Source organism: Ovis canadensis, chromosome 5 (assembly GCF_042477335.2).
Source record: "Ovis canadensis isolate MfBH-ARS-UI-01 breed Bighorn chromosome 5, ARS-UI_OviCan_v2, whole genome shotgun sequence".
NCBI lineage: Eukaryota > Metazoa > Chordata > Mammalia > Artiodactyla > Bovidae > Ovis > Ovis canadensis.
In genome coordinates, this window is record NC_091249.1 from 32,358,460 (window position 1) to 32,368,930 (window position 10,471).

The 10,471-nt window shown below is 58.8% G+C and overlaps 1 protein-coding gene across 3 annotated transcripts in view; it reads left to right on the forward strand.

Annotated features, from left to right (window-relative positions):
• SEMA6B (semaphorin 6B) overlaps positions 1 to 9,018 on the forward strand; it is a 44,494-nt gene extending 35,476 nt beyond the window's left edge. For all 3 annotated transcript variants that reach the window (XM_069589391.1, XM_069589390.1, XM_069589389.1), the window contains exons 7-17: positions 478 to 568; positions 1,094 to 1,213; positions 1,713 to 1,801; positions 3,172 to 3,389; positions 4,169 to 4,300; positions 4,870 to 5,019; positions 5,360 to 5,542; positions 5,630 to 5,776; positions 6,473 to 6,550; positions 6,693 to 6,751; positions 7,120 to 9,018. In XM_069589391.1, the coding sequence (XP_069445492.1) occupies positions 478 to 568; positions 1,094 to 1,213; positions 1,713 to 1,801; positions 3,172 to 3,389; positions 4,169 to 4,300; positions 4,870 to 5,019; positions 5,360 to 5,542; positions 5,630 to 5,776; positions 6,473 to 6,550; positions 6,693 to 6,751; positions 7,120 to 8,030 (2,178 nt within the window). In that variant the 3' untranslated portion in view covers positions 8,031 to 9,018. The remainder of the gene's footprint in view (positions 1 to 477; positions 569 to 1,093; positions 1,214 to 1,712; positions 1,802 to 3,171; positions 3,390 to 4,168; positions 4,301 to 4,869; positions 5,020 to 5,359; positions 5,543 to 5,629; positions 5,777 to 6,472; positions 6,551 to 6,692; positions 6,752 to 7,119) is intronic.
• The last annotated feature ends 1,453 nt before the right edge of the window (positions 9,019 to 10,471 follow it).

The following is a 10,471-nucleotide window of genomic DNA, read 5'->3' on the forward strand; positions in this document are numbered from 1 at the left end:
CTGTCCTCCCCCCTCATCACCCAGAATTCCGTAAGAGGCTTCCAAAGGCGGCCTCTACAGGCTGAGGCTACTTAAGATTGACTAGGATCGACTCCTAGACCCCATTTCTGATCAGTAAATTGAGCCCTGGATTTCCCTGCTGGTTCAGCTGTTAAAAATCCACCTGCCAACGCAGGAGGTGCGGGTTCCATCCCTGGAAGATCCCCTGGAGAAGGAAATGGCAACCCACTCCAGTATTCTTGCCTGGGAAATCTCATGGACACAGGAGCTTGGTGAGGTCACAGAAGAGTCGGACACGACTAAGGCACTAAACAACAACAAAACAGCCCCAGAAAGGTTAAGTGACTGACAAAGTCACACAGCATCCAAGGTGGCACCAGGATTCCCCTTGGAGGGGGTCGCTGGGGGAGCCAGGGGCTGCTAGGTACAGCCAGGAGCTGTCACTCAGACCCTATTTCCCCACCCCCACCCCCGCAGATGGACACACTGCAGCCCCTTGGGGACAACATCAGCGGCATGGCCCGCTGCCCATACGACCCCAAACACGCCAACGTTGCCCTCTTCTCCGGTGAGTGCCCCCATCCCTGACCATTTGAAGGGGCCTCAGCCCTGAGCAAGGCATGGAATTTTCCATTCTTGGAGTTTGGTCATTTAGAAGGTGGTTGGGAGACCATCTCTCCAGCCATGAAACAGACAGACTCTTAAGGCAGGAAGGACTCAGCCGAGGTCGGGGATCAGCTGGGGAATTGAGGATCAGCTGAAGCCAGGGTCCCAGCAGGGTTGGGGCTCAGCCTAGGACTTAAGCTCACTTAAGCTCCGGGCTCAGTCTCTTTTTTTCTTAGATATTTTATTTATTTATTTGGCTGCATCGGTCTTAGTTGCGGCCTGTGAACTCTTAGTTGTTGCGTGTGGGATCTAGTTTCTTGTTCAGGATTGAACCTGGCTCCCCTGCTTTGAGAGCATGGAGTCTTTGCCACTGGACCACCAGGGAAGTACCAGGGCTCACTCTTGAAGATCAGGTTTTGACCCCCCCAACCCCTGAGGTCTACAGTCTAATCTCTTACCTGCCTCCCCCTGATTCACACCCACCCAGAAGGGATGCTCTTCACAGCCACCGTTACTGACTTCCTCGCCATCGATGCCGTCATCTACCGCAGTCTCGGGGACCGGCCCACTCTGCGCACGGTGAAACATGACTCCAAGTGGTTCAAAGGTGGGGCGATAGGGACAGGCCTGGCAGGGCTCACATTTGTCAAATTCCCCACCAAAATAAAGTCCCAGAGGAGACAGGCAGGGAACTCCCATCTCCTCTTTAGAACCTACTGGCCTCTTTGACGATCTAGTCAGAGGAGAGATTTAACTTGGGTATAAGGTAGAACTTGCTGGAAATGAGTGGCTTAGCAGCCTGAAATGGAACAGTACTAGGGGTTCAGCAGGAGCTCAGCTCAACACAGGAGGAGGACAAAATAGTAGACGTTGCTGTTTGCGGAAAGTAGACACAATGATTTTAGGATTTTGACACCCACTCTCCCCCCACCCCCCCCACACACAAATCACAAACTTTGTGTGTCTTTTATTTTGCCTGGGTAATCAGCTGATGTTCTCCCCCCACCCCTTCACTGTAAAAGCAGTTACCCAGGCTATTGTGTTCCCAGCTCCAGAAACTCCCTTTCTCCCATCACGAAATGGGTTTTGACCCCTCTCTCCTACAGAGCCATACTTTGTCCACGCGGTGGAGTGGGGCAGCCACATCTATTTCTTTTTCCGGGAGATTGCGATGGAGTTTAACTACCTGGAGAAGGTAAGGTCCTATTTCCCCTCCTAGAGAGGCCCTTGCAGTAGGGCATATAGCTGAGAGGCTCCAGTCATCGGAAGTAGAGAGCAGAGGTTGGGTCCATGAAACTCCACCCAGGGTGAGAGCAGCCCTCTGGCCCTCAGGGCCCTCCACTCTAGGCAAGACCAGGCCCCTGAGACCTGAATACATTTCTGGAGTAGCCCTGGGTGAGGGTCCCAGGTCTGAAGTCTGATACACCCGTGGTTCCAGTCCCAGTCCTGCTATTGTTTGTCTGTCCATCCACCCATCTACCATCCATTTATCCACTCATCAACCACAGCCCATAGGTCTGCCCACTCAGCCACCCTCTCATTTACCCAACTTCAGCCCACCCACACTTCCATCAAACCATTTATCCATCTATCCATCTGCCCACCCCTGCCTCAACCATTCTCCATGCATCCATCCATCCATCCCTCACCTTCTGTGCACCTCTAAACCCATCCATCCACCTCCCACTCGTTGGCTTCTTCATCCATTCATCCATCTACCTGTCCATTCATTCATATACCAGCCATCCGTTGATCTGTCCTCCTACTGATCAACTCATCCATCTGCCATCCATCTCTCCATTCACCTGCCCACCCCTCTATATATCCAGTTATCTAGCCTCCAGCTTCTCCTCTTAACCTGCTCATCCATTCCATTCAAGCTTCTATCCACCCATGGATATACCATGATAATGATCTATCATTATCTCCTTCATCTGCCTATCCATCCATCCACATACTCATTCATCTGTCCACCCATCCATCCATCCATCTATCCATCCACACACCCATTCATCCACCAATTATCTCCTTCTTCATTATCTTCTTTATCCATCACTGTCCCTTCAGATTCACCCATCTATCCATCCATTCATCCATCCATCCGTTCACCTCCATTGCACCACCTATCCATCCATCCCATCTCTCAATCCATGCAGACAGTTAAGTGCACAGACTGCCACTTACTACTAGTGTGGCCTTGGGCTTCAGTTACTTCCCTTTCTCTGTGCCTCAGTTTCCCCTCTGTACCTCGGGGATCATAGGCCCTCCTCTGTAGAGCTTCGGGAGGAGCGTGAGACAGGATGAGGATCAAGTGCCTGGCACCTAGTGAGGGATCCATCAGTGGAGGCAATGATGATTACAGTTGTCTTGGTGGCTGTGGTCATCACCATCCTCACATTTCTGCCAGGGAATCTGGTGCCCAGGGGGCTAGGGTGCCTGGCCAGGGACTCACAGCCAGCCAGGACTAGCCTCCTCCATCCCATCCTGGGTGGTGGGCATTGCAGCCTGCAGGTGGGCCTGGCAGAACATGGGGCTCAGGCCCCTGTCTTCCCGCTGACGTTTCAGGTGGTGGTGTCGCGTGTGGCCCGGGTCTGCAAGAATGACATGGGCGGCTCTCCTCGCGTGCTGGAGAAGCAGTGGACTTCCTTCCTGAAGGCGCGGCTCAACTGCTCTGTGCCGGGGGACTCTCACTTCTACTTCAACGTGCTGCAGGCTGTCACGGGCGTGGTCAGCCTGGGGGGCCGGCCCGTGGTCCTTGCTGTTTTCTCCACGCCCAGCAACAGGTCAGTGGGTGCAGGGGGAGAGTTCTTACGCTCACTCATCACATATTCCCAGAGATCCTGTGCTGGGTAAAACAGGGCTCCCAGGAGGCCTCTGTCCCAGGCCAGGAGGGGGACCAAGCCAGACACTGACCCTCCAAGGCCCTCTGGCCAAAACTTGGCAGATGCAGGCACATCTTTATTTTCTGCCTTTGGAGGAAGGGTCAGGCAGGGTGTCCTAGAAGAGGCATCAACGGGTATGAGATGGAGAGAAAGGGAAGAGTGTGCCAAGGAACAGCATGTGCAAAGGCCCTGAGGCTCCAATGAGCTTGAAATGTTTACACCATAGGGAGGAGGCTAGAGCGGTGGGAGCAAGAAGGAAAGTGGAGGATATGAAGCAGGGAGGTGGCAGGCTGTGGGGAGGAGCCTGAATTTTATCCTGAGGGCCCTAGGGGGCCATGGCAGGGTAAGGAGCAGAAGAGGAACAAGTCAGACTTGCATTTCTGGAAAACTCTCTCGGGAATGGGTTGAAAGGGAGGAAGAGTGGCATCTGGGAAACTGGACATCCAGGCAAGTGACAGGGGCACCTGGACATGGGTGGCCATGGAGGAACTGAGCTGTGATCCAGTCTGAGAACTGCTTAGATGGTGGAATGACTGGATTGGATGGGTGGGCAGCAACTCTGGCCCAGGGAAGTGAAGGTCTGACTGCTCCAGAGGACAAACACTCCTCCACACGCTTGCCCAGGGCAGTTCCCCACCCCGCCAGGCTCACCACTTCCTTTCATCTGCCTCCACCTACAGCATCCCCGGCTCGGCTGTCTGCGCCTTTGACATGACACAGGTGGCTGCCGTGTTTGAGGGCCGCTTCCGTGAGCAGAAGTCCCCTGAGTCCATCTGGACACCCGTGCCAGAGGATCACGTGCCACGGCCCCGGTGAGAGGCCCCTCCATCCTGCAGTGGGTACCCGGGTAGGATCCTGACCCTGAACTGAGGGCTGGGACTCCCAGGCTGTTGTTTGGCTGTTGCTGAGGTCAGCTGTGGGCTTCCCTGGTAGCTCAGCTGGTAAAGAATCTGCCTGCAATGCAGGAGACCCTGGTTCAACTCCTGGGTCGGGAAGATCCCCTGGAGATAGGATACGCTACCCACTCCAGTATTCTTGGGCTTCCCTGGTGGCTCAGATGGTAAAGAATCCACCTGCAATGCAGGAGACCTGGGTTTGATCCCCGGATGGGAAGATCCCCTGGAGGAGGGCATGGTAACCCACTCCAGTATTCCTTCCTGGAGAATCCCCATGGACAGGAGCTTGGTGGGCTAAAGTCTATGGGGTCGCAAAGAGTTGGACACGAGTGAGCAACTAAGCACAGCACAGCACAGAGGTCAGCTGTAGCCATTATGCAGGTGGAGAAAACTGAGGCCCTTGGAGCAAGGGCACCCTAGTGAATCAGAGCCCCTGAGTGGGGGGCCTCTAGGTCTGCCCTGACCACCCCTTCACCCCCACCCAGGCCCGGGTGCTGCGCAGCTCCTGGCATGCAGTACAATGCCTCGAGCGCCTTCCCGGACGAGATCCTCAACTTTGTCAAGACTCACCCTCTGATGGACGAGGCCGTGCCCTCCCTGGGCCATGCACCCTGGATTGTTCGAACTCTGATGCGGTCAGTTCCTACACTTGGCTGGGGTCCTGGTGGCCAGGCCTGGGTGGGGAAAAGAGCCCAGGCCAGGGTGGTGGGCGAGAAGGGAGCATAGGGGCCACTTTTGACATGACACGAGGGGAAGACAGAGATGGAGGGAGACACAGAGAGGGAGGCAGATGGGGAGATGAAGGCAGGAGAGCCCAGGGAGGAGCTGGCTTTGGGCGTCTGTTTCCCTCTGTGATGTGCACCCTTGGAGCCACGCCCACGCCCACCTTGCGCAGCGTGGGTGATGTCTCCGAGTGCACACAAGGGGCCATGGGGGCTGGGCGGCAGCCTGACTTCTGCTCCACCCTGGCCCTAGGCACCAGCTGACCCGAGTGGCTGTGGACGTGGGCGCCGGCCCCTGGGGCAACCAGACCGTTGTCTTCCTGGGGTCTGAGGCAGGCACAGTCCTCAAGTTCCTTGTCTGGCCCAACGCCAGTGCCTCAGGTACCACAGGGCCCAGTGTCTTCCTGGAGGAATTTGAGACCTATCGGCCTGACAGGTGAGGCTGGCAGAGGTCAAGAGGCAGGGCCAGCGGGCAGGGAGACAGGGCGTTCCCCTTGAGTCTTACCAGTCTGCTCACCCCCAGGTGTGGATGGTCTGGAGGTGGCGAGACAGGGCACCGGCTGCTGAGCCTGGAGCTGGATGCGGCCTCAGGCGGCCTGCTGGCAGCCTTCCCCCGCTGTGTGGTCCGAGTGCCCGTGGCGCGCTGCCAGCAATACTCAGGATGCATGAAGTGAGTGCCCCCTGCCCCCGGCCAGCTGTGGGCAAGGGAAGTGAAGGGAGGTGGGCATGGAAAGAAGGGGAGAGTGAAGTTCAAGTGCAGGCTCCAACAGCATTCTGACTCTGAACGATGGACGGAGGGCAGAGCATGTGCAAAGGTCCTGGGGCAGGAATGCTGGGTGTGTTGGTGGAACAGTGAGAAGGCCTCTATGGCTGGAGCAGCGTGAATGAAGGGGAGGGAGAAGACGGGGCAGGTTGGGCAGGGTCTGTGAGCCTCAGGAGAACTTGGGTTCCTTCCCCCACCCCCAGAGTGAGGTGGGAGCCCCAGAGATCTGTGGGCAGAGCAGGATGGGATCTGACAGACATTTCTTAGAGAAGCAGAAGCTGGGGCCCAGGGAACAGATGTTTGCTAAATACTGGCACACTCATGGACTCAGAGTGAGCCCTCCACATGGAGCACCCTGGCCCTGTGCCCACCATCATAGTAGTAGTGATGCCATAGCACAGATCCAAAACCTGGGCTCCAATCCTGGCTCTGTCCTTTGGACAAAAGTAAACGTTCCTGAGCCTCAGTTCTCTCATCTGTAAAATGGAGAAGGAATAGCCCCTACTGCTCAGATGTGTCCTGGGAACTCCCAGAGCTGACGGTAAGAGGTGCCTCTGCAGAAACCCTGGTTGATCTGCCTGCTGGGTCCCTTGTCTGCCCTAGGAACTGCGTTGGTAGTCAGGACCCCTACTGCGGGTGGGCCCCCGATGGCTCCTGTGTCTTCCTGAGCCCCGGCACCAGGTACTGGGGAAGTGGGAGGTGGGGGGAGGGTGACTGAGTCACCTGATGATCTGGAGTCCCCCACCCCCACCAACCACAGCTCTGTGCCAGGGGTTTCCACTGACCGTGCCTCTCTGCACCCCCCCCCACCCCCGCCCATCAGAGCCACCTTTGAGCAGGACGTGTCTGGGGCCAGCACTGCAGGCTTAGGGGCCTGTACAGGTAAGAGGGGAGAGGGGAGGAGGCCTGGGGACTCTTAAGTCCTGATCCTCCAGGGTTCTCACACCCGAATGGGTGGGATACACTGACGTCCCTCAGGGCTTGGGAAGGGGCCCCAGTCCCAGATAGGGTAGTGGGAAAAGGACAGACAGACGGGGACGGGAGGGAGGGCAGAGAGAGGCCAAGAGACAGGCAGATGGACAGACAGATTTTAGGAACACAGATGCCAGGGGACAGACGGATGGGCAAATGGGCTTTGAAAGGGTCAGAGAGACGCCCCTGAGCAGAGAGGTGGACAGACCGGCTGGAGGTCGCGGGAGGTATGCAGGGGAGGGTCCGGGCAGCCCTTCTCACGCCGCGCTCCCCGCCAGGACTCCTGCGCGCCAGCCTCTCGGAGGAGCGCGCTGGGCTGGTGTCGGTGAACCTGCTGGTGACGTCATCGGTGGCGGCCTTCGTGGTGGGCGCCGTGGTGTCCGGCTTCAGCGTGGGCTGGTACGTGGGGCTCCGCGAGCGGCGCGAGCTGGCCCGCCGCAAGGACAAGGAGGCCATCCTGGCACACGGGGGCGGCGAGGCCGTGCTGAGCGTCAGCCGCCTGGGCGAGCGCCGCGCGGGCGGCCCCGGAGGCCGGGCCGGGGGCGGCGGCGGCGGGCCCGGGGGTCCCCCGGAGGCTCTGCTGGCGCCCCTGATGCAGAACGGCTGGACCAAGGCCACGCTGCTGCAGGGCGGCCCCCACGACCTGGACTCCGGGCTGCTGCCCACGCCCGAGCAGACGCCGCTGCCCCAGAAGCGCTTGCCCACCCCGCACCCGCACACCCTGGGCCCCCGCGCCTGGGAACACGGTCCCGCGCTGCTCACGGCCTCCGCCTCGTCCTCGCTCCTGCTGCTGGCCCCTGGCCGCGCCCCTGAGCCGCCCCCCGCGCCGGGCGAGCCGGCGGCCCCAGACGCCCGCCTCTTCACCGCGCGCCCGGGCCGCGCCTCCCACGGCGACTTCCCGCTTACCCCCCACGCCAGCCCGGACCGCCGGCGGGTGGTGTCGGCGCCCACTGGACCCTCGGACCACAGCTCGTCCACCGACGGCTTCCCGCGGCCCTGGAGCCCGCCGCCCACAGGCAGTCTCCGGAGACCAGGCGCGCACGCCCCGCCGGCCGCTGCGCTGCGCCGCACGCACACGATCAACAGCGGCGAGGCCCGGCCCCGCGGCCGCCACGCCCGGCCGGTCACGGACTTGGCCCACCTGCTCTCCTACGGGGGCCCCGACAGGACTGCGCCCCCCGTGCCCTAGGCCACGGCCCCGCGCCTCGGCGGTGCCAGCCACGGGAACCAGGAGCGAGAGCCCGGGGCCAGCTCCCAAGTGGGTGCTCAGACCCCCAGCCCGGCCGCGCGGGGGGGCGGGGGCTCCCCTCCGCCGCAGGGAAGCACAAGGGGCTCGGCCTTCCCCCCTACCCCAACGCGCCCCCAGAGCCGCAGGACACTGAGGCGGTCTGCGGCGGGCAGACGGGGCGGGCGGAATGTGCTATGGATTTGAGGTTGACCTTCTGCGCGTGGATTTTGGTTTGTTTTCCAATTTGCGTTTCTTTTGCAGTTTTCTAAACCAATTGCACAACTCCGTTCTCGGGGTGGCGGCCGAGGGGCGGGGGGTGGCGCTTGGAGGCGGTGGGAATGGGGCGGGGAGCGCACCTGCAGACCCAAGCTCCCCCTGCCCCACCCAACCACCCAAAGCCGCCCTCCTCCACCCGGCCCCTGGCGTGTGTGGGTGTGTGTGTGTGTGTGCATGCCGTGTCCGTGTGCAAGGGGCCAGGCAGGGGAGGGAGGCGTGCGTGTGTGCCTGCAGGCTGCTGCTGCGTGTGTGTGGCGACGGCCACGCGCAGTGTGCGTGTCTATGTGTGAGCGCGGAGGTCCCAGCGGCCTGGGCGTTGGCTGAGCCAACGCCGGGGCTTCCAGAGGGCCGGGGGCCTCCGAGGTGCCGGTTAGGAGTTCGAGGGGAGATGCGGCAGGGGTTTTAGGCGGGGGCTCGGGAGGCCTGTCCAGATGTCACAGTGGCAGCTGTCTAAGGGCTCGGGCGGTCTGGGGGACGGCTAAGGCGGGAGGCCCCCTGTAAATACAGCCCCAGGGTGGTCAGAGGGTCCCATGCCACCCGTCCTCTGTGACCTCCCCCTTGACCTCCAGCTGACCATGCATGCCAGCTGAGCGGCCAGCTGAGTCCTGGACCCTCTCTGGAGTTTGCCTCCCCCACCTGCCCCCCATCAATAAAACTGTTTACAACCACCGGCCCTCAAGGCTCTGGGTCTGCTCTGTCTCCTGGTTGGGGTGGGGGGGGGGTGGGGACCAGATAGGAGCATCCGGAGACTCATGGCTGGGTCACAGCCACAGACAGAATTCTGGTGAGGTGGGTATGGGAATGTAGAGAGTTTGCGGGTTCCCGGTCTCCATCTGTACAGGCGCCAGTTTCTGACTAATCCTTCAGCAAATATTTATTATGCACCTGCTGTAAAGCTCAACATTCAGAAAACGAAGATCATGGCATCCAGTCCCATCACTCCATGGGAAATAGATGGAGAAACAGTGGAAACAGTGTCAGACTTTATTTTTGGGGGCTCAAAAATCACTGCAGATGGTGATTGCAGCCATGAAATTAAAAGACGCTTACTCCTTGGAAGAAAAGTTATGACCAATCTAGATAGCATATTCAAAAGCAGAGATATTACCTTGCCGACTAAGGTCCATCTAGTCAAGGCTATGGTTTTTCCAGTAGTCATGTATGGATGTGAGAGTTGGACTGTGAAGAAGGCTGAGTGCTGAAGAATTGATGCTTTTGAACTGTGGTGTTGGAGAAGACTCTTGAGAGTCCCTTGGACTGCAAGAAGATCCAACCAGTCCATTCTGAAGGCGATCAACCCTGGGATTTCTTTGGAAGGAATGATGCTAAAGCTGAAGCTCCAGTACTTTGGCCTTCTGATGCGAAGAGTTGACTCATTGGAAAAGACTTTGATGCTGGGAGGGATTGGGGGCAGGAGGAGAAGGGGACGACCGAGGATGAGATGGCTGGATGGCATCACTGACTCGATGGACGCGAGTCTGAGTGAACTCCGGGAGTTGGTGATGGACAGGGAAGCCTGACGTGCTGCGATTCATGGGGTCACAAAGAGTCGGACACGACTGAGCGACTGAACTGAACTGAACTGAACTGTGTGCTGGACACTGTGGAAACCAAGACCCCTGTCCTCATGGAGTTCACAACCTAGTGGGGGAGACCGAACACACACACACACCACACACACACCACACACACACACGAATTAGGGTTTGATTTAAATTAGTGATAGGTGTAATGAAGGAAGGGGCTTCCCAATGGGTAAAGAATCCATCTGTAATGCAAGAGTCGTGGGTTCAATCCCTGGGTGGGGAAGATCCCCTGGAGGAGGGCATGACAGCCCACTCTAATGTTCTTGCCTGGAGAATCCCATGGACAGGGGAGCCTGGCAGGTGACAGACCATGGGGTCACAAAGAGTCAGATATGACTGAGCCACTGACCAGGGTTGCAGGTAATAAAGGAAAAATCAGATAATGTGCTGGGGGGCGGGGCTTCTGGAGGATCTGAGATGTGATGGGCTAGAAGGAGCACCTATGAGATGTGCAGAGAGAGTGTTCCTGGCAGAGGCAACAGCCATTGCAAAGGCCCTGTGGTAGGAACAAGCTTGGAAGAGGGTGGAGGCAATTCGTGT